This window comes from Eptatretus burgeri, chromosome 17, assembly GCF_056783735.1.
Source record: "Eptatretus burgeri isolate ZD-2024b chromosome 17, Ebu_testis_v1, whole genome shotgun sequence".
Classification (NCBI taxonomy): Eukaryota; Metazoa; Chordata; class Myxini; order Myxiniformes; family Myxinidae; genus Eptatretus; species Eptatretus burgeri.
Window position 1 is genome coordinate 40,943,138 of NC_140977.1, and position 19,758 is coordinate 40,962,895.

General features: G+C 45.5%; 1 protein-coding gene across 7 annotated transcripts in view; it reads left to right on the forward strand.

Annotated features, from left to right (window-relative positions):
* LOC147009858 (protein kinase C alpha type-like) overlaps positions 1-19,758 on the forward strand; it is a 189,809-nt gene that overhangs the window by 71,092 nt on the left and 98,959 nt on the right. For 4 of the 7 annotated variants that reach the window (XR_015052772.1, XM_085861441.1, XM_085861438.1 and 1 more), the window contains exons 5-11: positions 246-377; positions 1,087-1,243; positions 1,955-2,089; positions 2,185-2,281; positions 3,527-3,667; positions 17,615-17,788; positions 18,585-18,676. Coding sequence is in view for 6 of the 7 variants with exons in the window: in XM_085861441.1 (XP_085717567.1) it covers positions 246-377; positions 1,087-1,243; positions 1,955-2,089; positions 2,185-2,281; positions 3,527-3,667; positions 17,615-17,788; positions 18,585-18,676 (928 nt within the window). In the remaining variant the exon portion in view is untranslated. The remainder of the gene's footprint in view (positions 1-245; positions 378-1,086; positions 1,244-1,954; positions 2,090-2,184; positions 2,282-3,526; positions 3,668-17,614; positions 17,789-18,584; positions 18,677-19,758) is intronic. The other 3 variants (XM_085861436.1, XM_085861440.1, XM_085861439.1) reach the window with 3 other exon arrangements.

Sequence of the window (19,758 nt, forward strand, 5' to 3'; positions counted from 1 at the left end):
AACTCAGGACGTTAAGATCCTAAACCAACCGCCTTAACCATTAAGCCACCACCAAGCTTATAATTAAATCATAGTCGAGTATAAAAGTCAAAGCTTGGGGTTCGAGTTTTGAAATCCTAGTCGAATGTCTGTGGGTAGGTGCAAGGCTGCATATTTCATTAATTGTTTAACAAGTTGATATCACTGAGATGGGAATTTCTTTTTTTCAATGTCTTACCATCACAATCGATCGATGCCACCCCCAGGCTGTGAGATGAATGCCCACAAGCGCTGTGTTGCTCACGTGCCAAACCTCTGTGGCATCGACCACACGGAGCGGCGTGGGCGCATATATCTGCAGATCGACATTTTAAACATGGAGCAGTTGGTTGTTACAGGTGGATGTCGCACAAATCCAAGTCGGCTGCAATCTCATCTGTAGCTCATCCTTGTGTTGGAATCGTAAAGTCATCTATGCGGAGCAATCCTGCATAGAGATGGTTGTTCTACCAAACACACTTGTAAGGTTCCTGCTGTGAGTGATGAGATGTGAGTCACTGATAGATGCCTGTGTGGGATGCTGTGTTCGACGGCTAATGACAAACCAAGAGTAGCATGATTGTTCAGTTGGCAGTGCCTCGGATTATTTCTGAGCTCTGGTTCTTGGTTTGATCCTGGCAGAGTCAAAACCACCCTTTTGGTAAAATGCCCTACATGTATGCTACCTGCTGTTCCATCTGCTGTCATACACCGATAAAGTCTGAATTCCATTGTTGGTTATTGCATCCGAGAAATGTAAATATTACGTACAGATTGGGTCAGGTGGTTGTGGGGAATGCGGGCAGGAGGATGGGGGGGGGGGGGTAGAGGTTAATACAAGGAAGAGACCTCCAGATGAATTGCAGGCCAATAGCACAGAGTGGTCATCACTTTGTTTCACACAAAACTACCCGAACCAAGATACCTGTTGTGGACAAACTCGAGCAAGAGCTAGTTAAGAATTGTGTTGACGTTCTTCTCCTGCACAGTTTGGCGATGGCCTAAAGATGGTGATGTCACAAACCGGTATTGTGAGTAAGACTCACCTGCTTGCCATGTCATCCACAGTCCGTGAAGCCAAGAACCTTATCCCCATGGACCCCAATGGCCTCTCAGATCCATACGTGAAGCTCAAGTTGGTCCCAGATCCGAAGAATGAAAGCAAGCAGAAGACCAAGACCTTAAAAGCGACACTCAACCCTTACTGGAATGAGACCTTCACCTTGTGAGTCTTTGCTGGTCTTGAACGTATCGAGTGAACATGAAAATACCATTGTTCTATTGTGGTTAAGAATGTAGACAGCGAGGAATGAACTATAAATTTTGACCGGAAATGGCCCTCTAATGAAGCGAAAAATACTCAGGTATCGGTTCGATCGTCGATATCCTTTCGTTTCTGCTCGGTGCTGCATTTCCCAAAGGCGGTGTGATGTATCACTCCGGGCGTATTGCCAATTAGAAACCCATCTGTAGTTTTGTATTTTGATTCTGGCCGTGCCAAATGGTTTGTAAACCACACGAGTCTAGTCCAATTGCACAATTCAAAATGGGACGATCTTTCAGGAGCATGGTTTGCATGAATGTTGCAATGAGGAAGCCTTGGACCTTGATCTGTCACTTCAATCATAAGCACTGGAGAGTGGCTGATTGGAACCTTTTTACAGATCACGCATGCATGCGAGGAGGGTTTCCAGACTATAAAGTGGAAATAGGAATTTGAGGAGGAGAAATGAAGAGATCCAAGGAAGAGATTGTGAAAAAAAAACACAGGAACAATTAGAGGAGGAAGGGAAGATGTATACGATGCATGACGAGGGAAATTATTCTGCCATTTTTCGTACCTAATAGCTCGATGACCCCTGAGGATGTATTCTCTTTGGTTGGTTGGTCGTGCTCAATCTCTTCGTTTATTTTGCTTCTCCGTTTCCCTTCCTAGCAAACTGCGAGGGTCAGACCGAGATCGAAGGTTATCTGTGGAGGTGTGGGATTGGGACCTGACATCACGCAACGACTTCATGGGGGCACTCTCTTTCGGCATCTCTGAGCTTGTCAAGATCCCAGCCAACGGCTGGTAGGACACCGCTCTTCACTCGATGCTTATCAGAGCCAGAACAACTGTCGTGGTTACAAATTCAGCCTCGAGTGTAACCTCTTGTGTGACTGCAGGTATAAATTGCTAAGCCAAGAGGAAGGAGAATATTACAATGTCCCCATCTCTTCCGAGCTCCCTGAAGCTGATGCTGAGCTGAGGACGAGGCTGGAGGTGAGAAGTTTAAGGTTTTAAAATGTTCGATTAAAATTTCAAGGGATAGGTTTCCTGTTTGTTGGTGTACTGAATTTGTTAAAAAAAATAAATGGAGGCCCCTACTCTTGACACTTTTGGACTGTTCACGACTAGTTGATAAACCGTTCTAGGCGAGAACCAACCCTGGACGGGTCGTCACTCCGACGCAGAATACTCTGCTAAAGGCGACGACTAGCCTCATCTTCGAGAAAGACACCATGGGATCTTTAACGTCCACCTTCCCCCAACGATCAGTACTGGCATGGTCCTCTGTTCATACGAGGGACAGTGCAGGCATTGATTGTGAAACACCAGGATGACGGTTTCCAGCTGGACTGAGATACGAACCCAGGATAGGCAACTCAAAGGTGAGTGCGCATACCTCTAGGAGTCTAGGCTGTCCTACCAGCCAAGATTATTGAAGGAATTTCAAATGTTCAGGTTTACGTGTCTGGACCTTGAGCTCCATCTCGTGGACATCCTTGTGTGGACGGGTGGAGGAGATGACTTTGTGCTGAAAGAAAACCATTTCCTCAGGGCAGTACCAGAGACTCTTTTCACGAGTTGTTGCCTCCAAAAGGATAATAATTTAGGAGTTTGTCAGTTTTACTCATGTGAAGAAAATGTGTTTTTAAAATTTTTAATCTTTTTAATTTTTTTAATGTGTCGAAGTGTTTGCATATCTCTAACACACAGGCACGTACCTTTTTTTTCCTTCACTTATAAATCCGTTTTCTGTGGCTTATAATTCCATTTTGTATAAAGCATGTTGTGTAGCATTATATGACGAGCAAAACCATTGTAAGAATAACTGTAATCGCATTCGATGTGAGCGTGATGATGCTTTCATTTGGTATCGATTCTCGGAGAGAGGAGTTGCTTGTTTCCTTTCGGGTTCCCATGGCAATGCATCTCCATGGTGTCTCTAAATATTCCAGAGGCAGGAACTGTGGGTTTACCATTGCCTTGGCTGTGCCAAAATGCAGAGGGGGGATGTGGTGGGTGATGTGTAAATGGGGAAAGTGTGGTCACCAGTTTAACAGTTTGACAGAGGGGGTTGCCAGAACTGTGGCCATTAAGAGGAAGAGATCACAGATGAGAAGCAAGAAAATTTGTGTGATAATACGAGCACAGTTTGAAACTCTCCACAAGAAACATCACCAAAGCAGAGACTATTCCAGTGGAACTCTTTTTTACCTCCCCACCCGCATCCTTCTCTTGTAGCAGCGGATGATCCTGACCCGTCCCCCAAGAGCATCCCAAGAGGACGTGGAAGGAGACGATACAGCCCCAGTGGATGAAAATCGTTTGTCGCTGGATGATCTTACCTTCCTTGCTATGCTGGGCAAGGGGAGTTTTGGAAAGGTCAGTGTTAATGGCAAGCAGTCAAAGTTGGGGAAAAGTGAGAATTGAGAAACGATTCAATGATCCATCAATATTGCACGCCTTTTCCATTTACAACCTTACTTCTTGATCAACCGACCGTGCAACCAGGGGTGTTGTGCTGCCGGAGCGCACCAGAGTGGCTCTCGGGCACCTCAATCCATCCTCGGTGAAGCTGCTGCAGTTTTTAGAAAAAAAAACAACCCATTAATCAATGAATTAATCAATTTAATAATTTTCAACCGATCATTTGTCAACATTATTTCTTCATCTACTTCTTGGTTGCAATTTTTCTCCATTTTTAGATTTAAAAAATGTACCATATTCAGAATGTAGGCTTCTATATTGCATGAGAAACGATTTACGACTTTCCACGACGCATTTGTGACTTTGTTTTGACAGCACTGATAAGACCCTCACAATTACCATCTCTCATTAAACCGACATCCCTCACTCAATCTTCCTTCTTCCTTCATCCTTCCCTCATCCAAGGGAAGCTGACAGCGTGTGATCATTTCACAGCCACGTGTGTGTTTGAAAGCACACACGTTTCCCAAGCGCACACACCACCCTTCCTTCTCCGTTTCAAACTTGTTTTCTGTGATTGGCATGACCAGGGGTGCGTTCAGTTGGCAAGCGGCTTGCTATCGCTTTCCAAGCCAATCGTTCCATATCAACCACTTTGCAAGCCACTCGCCGAGCCATTCAGCAAGTGGAGCAAACGAACGACTTTCCGAACAATCCTCTTGAGGAAGTACGGTCACTCATTCTCCTGGGTCTCACTATCAGCCATGATCTTTCTTGGGCAAACTGCATTTCAAATTTGGCCTCCAAAGCCATTCGCCGTCTGGGTATCCTCCGTGGTACGAAGTCCTTCCTTGGCACACCTGAACTTCTATCCGCCTACAATGCCTTCATTCGCAGATTGATGAAATACTGCTCTCTCTCTCCTCTGGGTTGGCTTCACTGCCTCACACCTTGCTCAGCTTGACACCATGGAAACCAAGTCCTTTAAGATCATTGGAATCTCCCGTGCTGAGGCTGAGTCTATGGGCCTATCACTTTCCCATCTCAGACAGGTCGGTGGTCTCTCTGTCTTCCACTGCCTCCTCTCTAGCCTTACATCCTCTGCTGTTTCTGTGCTTTGTCCCCCCAGGCTTCTGCAGGGGCAACCAGTCCACCATCAACCCCCTTCTGGTGAAGCTACCTAAATTTAGGATTACTGCTCACCTCCACTTATTTGTTCCTCTTTTTTTCCGACCTGTGGAACCAACTTCCACATTCTCTTCAATCTCCTTCTTCTCCCCTGGTCTTCAAGACGGCTGTTCATCACCATCTCCAATCATCCCCATGAGGGTAGAAAATATCAAAACCATGATCTTTTCTACCCTCGTTAACCCCCACACCCTACCCCACCCCAAGTCCTTTTTCCAAACTTCCAGTATTTACCTCCCTGCGAGTTTCCTTCTGTATGCACCTTGTTCTTTACAGCCCCCCTCCCCATTCCTCCTACCTTACTGATGTCCCCCCTCACACAATCCTCCCATCTCAACCGCAGTCTGCCTCTTTCTCCTACGTTGCTCCTTCATCATATCAACTCTTTGCCATTCTCTCTTCCGCCATCCGTACCAAGTGTCCAGCCCATCTCAACTGGTGCTTCACCAATCTCCACGTCAAGCTCATCTGCACACCAATCTCCTCCCTCAGTTCATCAATTCTCCTTCTATCCACCCTCTTTACTTCCACAATCCTCCTGACCCAGTTGTTCTTGCAAATCTGTTACCTTTGTTGTTGTCTCTGTCAGTGCCACAGTAGTCTCTAGACCAGGGGTCGGGAACGTTTTAGACTCAGAGAGCCATTAAAGCAAAATATTTGGAAATCTATTTCAGTGAGAGCCATATAATATATTTTAAGACTGAATTCAACTAAATGTGAGTATAATAAGCCTCTGAATTTATTCTTTTAAATAATGTTGTTATAATACTCACCATTAATGGGACTTCTGGTGCTGCATGGATTTGCTGATGGCTTTGTAGTCTGGTTGGTACTTGGTGAGGTTAAGCTTCATGCAAGCGTTGAGGCTTTCATCCGTTAGACGTGATCGTAGGTTGGACTTGATGTTTTTAAGATGTGAGAATGACTGCTCACATGCATACGTAGATCCAAACAAGGTCAATACAGCAGTACTCACACGCTGCAGTGTGAGGTATGTGACAGGAAGCGCGTTCCAAGTTTTGATAATCAGCTGGTCTTCGGGTTGAAGTTTTTTCATTTCTGTCCACATGTGCCTGCTCGCCAACTCTGCTTTCTGTCGTGCGATTCTTTCCAAATCTTCATTCAGTGACTTGAACTTATTCACCCACATGTCTGAGGCCTTCAGGTCAGCCACTTCTGCTTCAAAATCTCTGACGGAGACACCAGGAATGTAACTCAGGTCGGCTGTGTTCAGTGAACACTCGTTTGGATGGGTGATGAACTTAAAAAGACGAGTGTGCTCACGAAATTCTCCAAAGTGTGCTTTGAATGACTGTAGGAGACTGGATGTGAAGCCAGCTAACTGGTGGAGATCAAAGTTTTGAGTGGGCTCACTTGCTGTGCATGCATCTTTAAATTGTCTCAGTTTTTCAAAATGTAGTAAACGACCTGTTTCAAGATCCATGATAAAGAGCTCCAGCTTGTTTTCAAAAGCAAACACGGCTTGTTGAAGGGATAACATTGTATTTCCAATGCCTTGCATTTTCACGTTGAGCTCGTTCAGATGTTCAGTCATATCCACGAGATAGTAAAACTTGAGGAGCCACTCAGTTTCGGCTAGCTCAGGATGCTCAATCCCTTTCATTTCAAGGAAAGTCCGGATTTCGTTCAGGCAAGCCGCAAAACGGCTAAGCACCTTCCCTCTTGACAACCAACGCACATTGCATTGCTGTGCAAAAGCAGACCGTGATAGTTATTTCCAACTTCATCCAGCAGTGTTTTAAACTGGCGAGCATTTAAGGCTCGGGCAACAATAAAGTTGATCACATGAATGACCAGCGACATCACTTCGCCAAGCTGCCCATCACACATCTGAGCACAAAGTCCCTCCTGGTGTAGAATGCAATGGAAACTTAGGATGGGTCTATTTTCATGTTCACGGAGAAGCGCCACAAATCCTTTGTTTTTCCCCACCATACACAGAGCACCATCAGTCCACACCGAGATAAGTTTATCCATTCGTAGATTTTTTTCTTGAGCGAACTCCATGAAAGACTTGAATAAATACTCACCTCTTGTGGACCCTTTTATTGGCAGAACAGCAAGACTTTCTTCGCACAGTGTATCACCAGCAGCATATCTTGCAATCACACTGAACTGCGACAAATGGCTTACGTCTGTTGACTCATCCAAAGCCAGGGAAAAGAACGGCGCTGTATTTATGTCCTTCACTTGCGTTTCCTCCACTTGGTTTGCCATCATGATGGTACGATCATGAACAGTTCTTGCCGACAGAGGCATGTCTTGCATCCGTTTGGTTATCTTGTCTTTGTTCGGAAGATCATCAAAAAGTTCATTGGCGACATCCAGCATGAACGTTTTTGCATACTCGCCATCTGTGAATGGTTTTCCGTTCCTCACTATTGCTAAAGATCCAGCAAAGCTGGTGGAATTATAGTCACCTTGCCCGGTCCATAAGCGGAGTTGCTGCTGGCTGGCTTGCACCCTGCTCAGTAGCTCTTGGCACGCTTTCGTTCTGCTGTCTCCCACAGGGTATTTTGATGCAAAGGTAGCATGGCGCGTGTCGAAGTGCCGCTTTACATTCGACCGTTTCATCGATACAATTTTGTCATTGCAAATTAGACACACCACAGAACCTGCTCTCTCCACAAAGGCGAATTCTTCGGCCCATTCGTCCTGAAATGTACGATACTCCTCATCTTTTTTTCTTTTCGCCATCTTCTTCGTCGAAGGGTTAGCTTTGAGCAAATGAGAGAGAGGGAGATGTTGACCCAAGTGAGTCTGGCTGGCCTGCGCACGGGCTGACATAGTCGAGAGGTGCGGCGCGGCCGGCCGACTCTGGGATGCTGTCGCCTCAGCGGTGGCGCGTGATTGGTCGAGATGAATTCCGTGACGCGTCTCGGCGGCGGCACGTCATTGGAGGAACCGAAATCACGAGTCGCCTTAGCGGTGGCGCGTGATTGGTCGAGATGAATTCCGTGACGCGTCTCGGCGGCGGCACGTCATTGGAGGAACCGAAATCACGAGTCGCCTCAGCGGTGGCGCGTGATTGGTCGAGATGAATTCCGTGACGCGTCTCGGCGGCGGCACGTCATTGGAGGAACCGAAATCACTACTCGCGTCGGCCGCATGACTGGACGAAACAAAAACCGCTTCAGACAATTCGGAGGTGTTTTTTCTTCTCTCCTTCTGCCAAGTTCAGCCCTGCACGTGAATGAAGCACGACACCATTCAAACTATAGGTAAAGCTTCTGCGAGAAATATTGTGCTTTCCAAGTTTCAAACTCGAATTTTATCTGCGAGCCAGATGCAATCATCAAAAGAGCCATACCTGGCTCGCAAGCCACACGTTCCCGACCCCTGCTCTAGACTGTAAAGGTAGGTCAGCATTACACACAACATCAGAACCTTCCCTTTCAATTTCTTGATATCTTTCTGTCTACCATTACTCCCTCCACCCTCCTCCACACATTCGCACCCACCTGAATCCTCCGCACATCTGCCTCGGAGTTACCATCCCAGTCCCAGATGCTGAAATCTATTTCCTTGTCTGAACTCCTTCCCCTCTAACCTGATATCCATTTCTTTTCTCTGCTGCCTGACTCACATCACCTCATTCTTCTCCATACTTATTCTTGGCCCATGCTTCTGAAATTCCTCCTTCCACTCCCCCGGTACTTCCTGCATCTCCCGCCAACTCTTCACCACAACAGCCAGATCGTCCACATACAGCATCCTCCCCATACTACCCTTCAAGCTCACCTTCCTGCTCACCAGCTCCATCACCATGATAAACATGAATTGGCTGAGAGATCTTCCCTACTTCAAACCGTTGTTCATGCTGAACTCCTCAGACATCCCAGGACAAACTAAAACTCTTCCCTTCATTCCCTTGTACATCCCTTCCACTAACCTAACTTCTGCTTCTGGCACTCCCATCCATATCATTGTTGCCATCACCATATCTCTTGGGACAATGTCGTAGGCCTTCTCCAGGTCCACAAATCCCAATGCCATTTCACCTTGCACCTCCAACCTCTTCTCCACTAGCTATCTAAGTGTGACCATCCCATCCGTCATCCCCTACTCTTTTTGAATCCCTGCTGCTCTTCTCCGATCTCCACGCTCTTCCTTATCATCCCATCCAGAATCTTCTCCAGCACCTTCATGACATGGCTCGGGAGTGTAATGCCCCTGTACTTCCCCGGATCTTGAACATCACCCTTCCTCTTCAATATCAGCACAAATAACCCTGTCCTCCAGTACTCTGGAATTGAACTCTCTCTTACACATAAATTCAACAGCATCTTCGTTCAACTGACTAAGACTTCTGCTGAAACATCATCTCTGTGCACACCTCATCAATGCTCTTCCCTTCTTCATCCTCTTCAATGCCATCCACACTTCCTCCTCTGTGATTTCCACCAACTCCACTTTCGCCTCTTCATAACATGCTAGCTACAGCTCGCCGTTGCTTTGTTCCCGGTTCAACTCGTCTTTGAAATATCTTTCCCACACCTTCAGTACTCTTCCCCCCCCCCAACCCCGCCTTTCATGTCCTTACCATCCTCATCCCTGTCACAAGCCAATTTATATATCATCTTCCTACGAAAATCCTCTTCCAACTTGTTATACACCTCCTCTTCCATATTATTCCTCACCTTATCCACAGCTCTCCTTGCTGCTTTCTTCTTCTGCCCATACAGGTGCAGCAACCCCACATCAGGCTGCCTCCTCTATCCTTGACCTTCTCTATCCTCTTCTTAACGTCCTTTTCACCAACTGCCTACACTACCTCCTCCGTCCACCATACCTGGTTTCTATCCCTCGACAATGTACCCTTTCCTGACATCCTTCCACACAAAACTTCTGCATTTCCCCTAAATGCCTCTCCATGCTTCTTCCACTCCTCCTCCTCCAAACCCTCCGCTTCTTCGTGAAGTTGCTCATACCTAGCGCTCATCCTCTCCTTGTAGAGTATTCTATGATGACATTTCCCCCACACTTCCCCCACTTAATAATCACCCGACCTCTGCGCTTTTAACCTCCCTCCTTTTCTTCATCCATATCACAAACACCACAGGCGTGTGCTGGGTGGCAACATGCTCTCCCATCACTGCCTTACAATCCTTAACCCTCCTTAACTGTCACCTCCTTACTACCACCAAATCCAGTTCTGTTCTATGTTGTCCACTCCTATAGGTAATCTTGTGGCTTTCCCGCTCTTGAAAGAATGAACCAGCTCTGGCCATCCCATTCCTTGCCACCAATTCCACCAGCTCTTGGTCCTCTCTATTCCTCGTTTCCCACCCAATTTACCAACACATTCCTCTTCTCCTGGCTATGCTACTCCCATGTGCGCGTTAAAGTCCCCCGCAATGCACATCATGTCCAGCTCAACCATTCCCATCATCCTCTCCAGTACGTCCCGAAATTCCTGCTTCTCCACCCTAGTCCCTCCTGTTTGTGGCACATACACTGATTAGCCAAAACATTATGACCACTGACAGGTGAAGTGAATAACATTAATTATCTTGTTACAATGGCACCTGTCAAGGGGTGGGATATATTCGACAGCAAGTGAACAGTCAGTTCTTGAAGTTGATGTGTTGGATGCAGGAGAAATGGGTAGGAGTAAAGACCTGAGCGACTTTGACAAGGGCCAAAATGTTATGGCCAGACGACTGGGTCAGAGCATCTCTGAAACGGCAAAGCCTGTGGGGTGCTCCCCGTCAGCAGTGGTGAGTACATATCGACAGTGGTCTGAGGAGGGACAAACCACAAAACGGCGACAGGGTTTTGGGTGCCCAAGGCTCATCGATGCGTGAGGGCAACGATGGCTATCCCGTCTGGTCAGAACCGACAGGTCTACTGTGGCACAAGTCACAGAAAATTTTAATGGTGGTCACGGGAGGAATGTGTCACAATCCACAGTGCATCGCACCCTGCTGCGTATGGGGCTGCATAGCCACAGACCGGTCAGAGTGCCCATGATGACCCCTGTCCACCATAGAAAGCGCCTACAATGAGCACGCGAGCGTCGGAACTGGACCTTGGAGCAGTGGAAGAAGGTCGCCTGGTCCGTTGAGTCCCGTTTTCTTTTAGATCACGTGGATGGCCGTGTAAGTTTGTGCCGTTTACCTGGGGAAGTGATGGCACCAGGATGCACTGTGGGAAGACGACAAGCCGGTGGAGGGAGTGTGATGCTCTGGGCAATGTTCTGCTGGGAAACCCTGGGTCCGGCCATTCATGTGGACGCCAATTTGACACGTGTCACCTCCCTAAACATCATTGCAGACCAGGTACATCCCTTCATGGCAATGGTATTCCCTGATGGCAGTGGCCTCTTTCAGCAGGATAATGCACCCTGCCACACTGCACACATTGTTCAGGAATGGTTTGAGGAACACGATGAAGTGTTCACGGTGTTGCCCTGGCCTCCAAATTCTCCAGATCTCAATCTGATTGAGCATCTGTGGGACGTGCTGGACCGACAAGTCCGATCCACGGCAGCTCCACCTCGCAACTTACAGGACTTGAAAGATCTGCTGCTAATGTTTTGGTGCCAGATACCACAGAACACCTTCAGGGGTCTTGTAGAGTCCATGCCTCAGCGGGTCGAAGCTGTTTTGGCAGCACACGGAGGACCAACAGCATATTAGGCAGCTGGTCATCATGTTTTGGCTCATCGGTGTACACTGACATAACACACACCATTCGCCACTGTATCACCACTCATGCCATAACTGTCTGTCCCTCCCAGCTTTCCACTCTGACTACCTGCTTGCTGATCTATTTCGGTACTATTATTCCCACGCCATTTCTCCTTTCCTCCCCACCCACGTACAACAGCTCGTATCCTCCTACCAACCTCCTCGCCCTGTCTCCTTTCCATCTGGTCTCCTGCACACACACTTCCAACCTCCTTCTCTGCATCATCTCCACCACCTCGACTCTTTTTTTTTCCCCTCCCCCACATTGAACCCACATTAAAACTACCTAGGCGAACCTCACTTCTGAACCACTGCCCACGTGGTAGAGCCAGAACCTTCTTGATCAGTTTGGAACGCTCAGGTCATCAATTAGCAGTGCTGTCAGGGCAGACCTGCTGGACCCACAACCCATGCCTTTTATCATAATCTTGTGTGTTTGTGTGTGTGTGCGCGCACTCGTGCGCGCACACACACACACACACACACACACACACACACACACACGCTTTTCTTTCTTGGTATTTTTGTGCATACATGTTTCACAATTTTTAAACTTTTTTATATCCTTTTTATATTATTTTTATAAACACCTTTTATATCCTTTTTATATTCATTTTAGGGAAGCATAAGTATTCGAACAAGTGACTAAGAGGTGTTTCTTGTTGCTCAGGTGTTTTTTGTTGCATTGATTGTTCACACATATAAGAGCTGTGAATGTCTAGTCTTGGTTTTAGCCTTTCCTTTTACTTTGGGAGTCAGCTTTTGGAGTCAGTCGGCATAAACCAACCTGAAGACCAGAGAACTATTTACGAAATAAAAACAAACAATTTGGAAGCAGAAAGAACAGAAGAATTCAATTAGAAACAGCTCAAAAATTGGGCATTGCAAATACACCAATTTGGAATATCTTGAAAAAGAATGAAACCTCTAGTGCACTGAGCAATAGACAATGACCAGGTCAGCCAAGGAAAACAAGTGCAGGTGATGACAGAAAAATAGGGGCAACACCCCTGGGTACTCACCTGAGAGAATAATGATACCGAGGACGACGTCAACGTGGGACGGAATAAGCAAAATTTAACAATGCACCAATGTTAAAGCAAATACCTATTTTGGGGGGCAACCCCCCCCCCAAGAAAATCCCCAATTTTATAAATAGCGTCAATATACTTTGGTACATCATGGGTGATGAAGGCTGTGGTAAAGTTTCAGGGTCAAGTCAACTCAGGGTTGTAGAGTTCTTTAGGTTGGCGCCATAGGTTCACGCGTCCATTTGGCGAGAACATGGTGAAAGATGATTCATGTGATCATATCGCATTTCTCCACTGTTCAGTAGCCCATTGCCTGTGCTCTTTGCACCACTGAACTCACAAACACGCATTGCCAGGTGTGATGAGCAGTTTCTGCGCTGTAACTCTGTCGAGTTCTCGGTGGACCACTTTTTGATGAAACTGGCTGCTCTTGCCACTTGTTGAAATTTACAGTCAATTGATCTGTAATTGCTTGCCTGCTTTGCCTTGCACTTCAAATTAATGCACCAATATCATGATCTTGAGCCTGGTGTTGGCTTAGTGGTTAGGGTGGCGGCTTGGGATCCCAGTGTCCTGAGTTCAAGCCCCGTTGGCTGCTGAATTAACACCAGGGGGTTGACTCAGCCTGTCATCCTTCCGAGGTCGGCGAAATGAGTGCCAGTGTACTGGTCCCGGTGTATGCCCCGGTTAGAATAGGTGTACCATATCCCTGTGTGTCGTAAGAGGAGACCAGGGTTGGCGTCAGGAAGGGCATCCGGCCATAAAACATTGCCTCACAAAAAGCCAAACCCCTGCACAGCAGGGAAAAATGGCTGTAAAAACGGTCATTTTAATATCATGATCTTGGAGTATGCACCCACTGTATAGGAGTCCCTCATTTACCAGGGTGCTTCCATTTTTTTGTCCACAACCTGTATATGCAAAGAAATACCAAGAAATAAAAGCTGACCTTCTGTGCTCTTGCCTCGTATTCATCTTTTGAACTCAAATCCAAATTTCTCGAGTATCGAACAATAGTAACTAATTTGACTTCACTGTTCCAATACTTATGAAGGGGTGTGTGTGTGTGTGTGTGTGTGTGTGTGTGTGTGTGTGTGTGTGTGTGTGTGTGTGTGTGTGTGTGTGTGTGTGTGTGTGTGTGTGTGTGTGTGTGTGTGTGTGTGTGTGTGTGTGTGTGTGTGTGTCAAAGGGTTTGAATACTTGATGTCAGACATTTCAGCTCTTCATTTTTAATTAATTTATAAAAATTTCTAAAACCATGTTTTCACTTTGTCATCATGGGGTATATTGTGTAGTTCGGTGACAAAATATTTGAATTTAATCTATTTTTATTTAAGCTGCAACACAACAAAATGTGAAAAAAATCGAGGGGTGTGAATACTTTCTGAAGGCACTGTATGTGCACGTGCACACACACGCACACACACACACACACACACACACACACACACACACACACACACACACACACACACACACACACACACACACACACACACGCACACACACACACACACACACACACACACACACACACACACACACACACACACACACTCAAAATGGAACTGCCTGTCCAATCAATTTGTTTTATTTTCAGTAAACTCTCCTTTGTGCGGTCAGTTCCAGCAAGAGCACGTGTGTAGGAAACTCAAATAATAAGAAGTGGCGATTGCTGGAAGTTATGAAGGACGGATTCACCTTGGAATCGGAAGTGAAGAACAAGAATAGAGTTGAGGATAAATGGGTCGGAAAGTTAGTCGTCTAAATAACTCCTGAAGCATAACACTTGTACCAAGATGTCACACCTGCTTTACAGATCGTGGCAGTTGAAATAATCACAGAACAAAAATAGGGTGTTTGTCCAGATCAACTGAGTGGACATCAGATATAGCATCACTGTTTCAATGAGGATGAAAGGTAACTACCAGTAATTAAAGATTTTTACTTTTATTTTTAATTTCATCATCCTGTAAGTGTAGATTGTCAAACAGATTGGAAAGGCCAATTTTAAAGCATGGACTTTGAAGCTTTTGATACGAAGAATTTTGATGTTTCCAAGTGCAGGTGGACCTGGTTATAACAAATGGTTAGAATTCACAGGACTGTTTTACATCGGAAAAGCTCTCACGGTGTTGGTGATCTCATGGTGAGGACTTTGACTGGACATGGCATCACGATGATTGAAAGTTCATATCCATCTGAAGACACCGATGTTCGCATGTGGGTGTTTTGAAGCTTCTGGAAAACAAGCTTGTCACAGAAGAACTACCATACTGTTAGGACATTGTTAACAGAACTCGGCAGGCTTACGAAGGACCTTCAGAGAGAGCATAATGTGCCTGCCTCGCCCAGTCTGGTTTATCCATGACACCAATCCAGAGAGAGAGAGATAGAGATAGAGATAGAGATAGAGATAGAGATAGAGATAGAGATAGTTTGACGATAAGGTTAAATATTGAGAGTTTCTTCTAATGTGTTAACAGTGTGCCTGAAGCAGTAGTTGTGATAATGCTTGAGCAGTTCAGCTGAGCCACCTGGAGGCAAAAGAAAGCACACGACTTGGGTTTGAATTGGTAGGTTGGAGCATGCTTTGTTGTGGTTTTTGCTGGGTTTAGGTTTAGGTAGCTCTAGATTAAAAAAAAATTGCACATTGATGTTGTGCCCTGCTTTCTTCTTTCTTAGTTTCTCCTTCTGAATTGCTTTACCTCTGCCACCAAAGGTGGGTGGTGGTTATATTTTCACACGTGTGTGTGTGTGTGTGTGTGTGTGTGTGTGTGTGTGTGTGTGTGTGTGTGTGTGTGTGTGTGTGTGTGTCTGTCTATCTGTCTGTGAGCATGATATCTCAAAAAGTTATGGATGGATTCGGACAAAATTTGGTGCATGAGTTGGGTCGTTGACAAGAACAAGCCAATTAGATTTTGGCCTATTAGGGGGACACAAACCGTAAACTGTTCATCCTGGTGGAGGTATGCGCTCTTCCGAGTGCCGTTCTCGTTTTGGTTTGTTTTAATTTGCATTAATGTAATTTGTGTTGATTACTTCAATAATTTATTATTTACTGGTACAAAATTCCACAAACTGTTTCCTACATATTTTCTTTGTGTGAGGATATTACCAGCACATGATAATATAATATGTTTGGCAAAAACATCTTTTTCAATTACCTAATCTTTTTTTAATATACTTAAACGTATCTGTGATATTGAATCGACTTTCACAGATATTTGATTTACTATCTACCAATATTGCACACTTCTAACTTCCCACAAGTCTTTAATGGCGAATAGCACCACAAAACTTTTGTGTGTGTGTGTGTGTTTGTGTAGATTAAGTTCTCCAACACCATCATGATGATGTAGTCACGACGTCGTCGTGATTGTGGCGCCAGAAGGTCCTCTTGATGAAATACTGTCACCAAGGAGATGAAAAGCGAAGCTACCGACTAGTTTTGTCCTTTATGAGGCTCATCAGGCAACACTCGGCTGTTCCATCAATGTAATGACTGAAGTCATATGGCTTTGTACTGGTTAATGATACACCTCCTAGATGTGATTGGTGAGGACACCAGATCAAGTCCCATTACAGCTATTACTGTACGATCTTGAAGTGAAAGGAATATATATTCTCGTGTCAACGGCTCAACCAACTTTGAGGTTATTGCGGTGGGAGGTTAAAATCCTGCGATGTACCGAATGGTTTTAAATTCTATGGAGATGTTCTGAATTGTGGTGGACTACGCGCTCGCGGTTGTGAGGAGAGACACGAGAACCTTAAGCTTTTGTAAAAGTAACGGGTTTATTCCATGAAACACAAACGAATAAAATGAACCAGGGAATGGTGGAATCGTGATGGAGGAGACGATGGCAGATTGGGAGGTAAGGAAGGGAATGCAATTGATAAATAATTAATTATGTACAGTGACGTAAAAATGAATCTAAAGAAGTTGAAGGTCCCTCACGCTGGACTCAATCACAGACAGGAAAGGGACAAAATAGGGGACTCGGCTCTGGTGGTAGCCGGGGGGGAGGGGGAGAATGGGTGCGGAGCAACCATGAGCTGGCAATGAGCGATGAGGAGGTGATGGGCAGGATGATGAACAGGCATAGGGCAAAGGCAGGCAAGCAGAACGATCTCCTCAGAGCTCCCTTTCCTCGAGTTAACTCTCTCAGCTTTGTTCTCCTCAGTCTTTCTCCCCTCCGAACCAGGCTCTCCTCACTACTCATTCTTCACCGAGCTCGATCCTCTCAGACATGTTCTTCTCCCAACTATGTTTTTTTAGCTCACCTGGAACGTCGTTCCGGGGAGCTGATGGGATGACGCGTCATCCGTATGTCCGTCTGTCCACAAACATTTGCAACTTTTCTCTGAAATTACACACATGATTTCTATGAAACGTCACCACAACCTTCATCACCCAGTATGTACCAAAGTCTGTTCACAGCATTAAATATAATCAGGCCCGATGATGGTTTACGGGGTTGCCTCCCAAAATCGGGATTTGCTTTCTTCTCAGAAACTACACATGCAATTCTGATGAAACTTGACCTCAAACTTCAACACCCAAGATGTACTAAAGTTTGTTAATGACATTAAAAAATTGGGGTATGTGGGTGTCTATGCAATCGGTGGGTGTTGGCCCCCAAAATAGGAATTTGCCTTCTTCGAAACTACACACACAATTCCAATGAAACTTGACCGCAACCTTCATCACCCATGATGTACCAAAGTTTGCTCACATGATTAAAAAACGCGGTGTAAGGGTGTCTACGGAGGGGGGGGGGGGTTGCCCCCAAGATAGGTATGATGAAACTTCTACAGGGTCTACAGGGGGGTTGCTCCCCAAAATAATTATTTGCTTATTGTGATTACAGATGGTCTCAGATTGCCGAGTTATTGTTCAATGGCATTTGTATTTCCATCATCCGTGGTTCCTTTGAAAGTTTTAATCTTTTGCGGTATGTGGTTAGGTGATGCTGTCAGAGCGGAAAGGTACTGATGAACTTTATGCAGTGAAGATTCTGAAGAAGGAAGTGGTTATTCAGGATGATGATGTGGAATGCACCTTGGTGGAGAAAAGAGTTCTTGCACTACCTGACAAGCCCCCGTTTCTCACCCAACTTCACTCGTGCTTCCAAACTGTGGTATGTATATTCTACTCTCCGTGATTCACAAAAAAGCAGCAACAACCAACAATTACTTTCTGCATATTCTCGTAATATAGGATTGTTGAAAATTTGATGACAAAAGCTCAAATGATACAAAAGTTATGGCCTGGGACACACACACACACACACACACACACACACACACACACACACACACACACACACACACACACACACACACACACACACACACACACACACACACACACACACACACACACACCAATGAGGGAATGGTCACTCATTGGTCTCACGACCTGCATGTTGCAGACATGTGATTTCCCCCTTCTCTTACTCCCTTGGGAGGCTGTTTGATCCAGGAACACATGACTTGCATTTCAATCCCGTGATGAAGGTCACTCAGTGGTTGAATCATCAGACCCGAGCGAGTCTCGCTCTTGTGCGACAGTCAGAGTCGGTTGGCGCTGCTTTTTTGTCAATCATGAATGGTTACTACCCTCCCATCTACAACCATTTCTTCATTGTTCTGCAGTCTCTCTCGTTAAAAGGAATGATCTTAAAAAACGAATTTGATAAAATACAGTGGAGGCAAATAAATAAATAAATAAATTTTTATTATATATATATATATATATATATATATATATATATATATATATATATATATATATATATATATATATATATATATATATATATATATATATATATATATATATATATAATGTCCACAATTAATGAAATTTGGATTTTGTTGTTGCATTACTTTTGCTGTTGCTTTTGGACTGCTCCTGAAATCCTCCCCTCACAGGACCGTCTCTACTTCATTATGGAATACGTGTCGGGAGGAGATCTCATGTTCCAAATTCAACTCGTGGGGAAGTTTAAAGAGCCGCATGCAGTGTGAGTAACCATTCCATGGTGATTTTCATTGATTAATTTGTTTTTTCATTCATTCATTCATTCATTCATTCACTCACTGACTCACTCATGTTCAATTTGTATTGAGGACACTGGACACGTCTGAAAGATTTTTGGGTTCGAATTTGACCCAAGGCCATGTTATACAGGACTTGAAATGTCAGCATATGGAAATCGAGCCATTCCGTACACATATGGACACATTGGAAGACTTGCAGCTCAAGTTTGATCTTGGTAAAAGGCATCACACTGAGCAGTAAATAACATATTCGTTAGTAAAGCCTGGCGTTTCGAGAACAAACTGGTTCTCTTCCCGATAGGCGTAAACAATGGTCAATGGAACATAAATAAATGCGACAACAGCCATCAGGTCAGGTCAAGTCAGGAATGGGAGCATGCACCAGAGCAGCACGTCACTGCGTCCACTTTCCCCCGGTACTCCAGGGGCCTCCGTCTGGCCATCCCCAGCCAGATGCCTGGACCATCCCCATCTCCTTGAGATGCTGATCAATCTGCTGCAACCACGAGGCACATGGTCGGCCCATTGGCCTCCTCCACTCATGAGGTTCCCTCGCTGAGAGGATCTGGTGAGCAAGATCAGCGTCAGGAAAACGAGCCACATGTCCATACAGCCACAACTGACGTTCACGGGCTATGCAGGCATCAAATCTCATTTGAGTCTCTCTCAGCAACCACTCGGACACAAAGTCCGACCAGCAATAGCCAAGGATTCTCCGAAGAGATCTGGTACCATAGGAATTAAGTCTCCATCTCAGATTCCTGATCACAGTCCAAGTCCCACATCCCGAGAGCAAGACTGGAAGCACCAAGGACCTGAAGACTCGGACTTTTGTCATCCCGCACAGGTACCGGCAGCGCCACACCCCATGATCCAGTGAATCCATGACTCCCCAGGCCCGACCCAGACGTCTGTTGACCTCTGGCTCACAGCCAGCAGAGACATGAATATGACTGCCAAGGTAAGTGAATCTCTCCGGGACCTCAACATCCTCACCACAAACAGGTACAGAGAGGAGATAAGAGCAGCATCCAAGATGTCATTG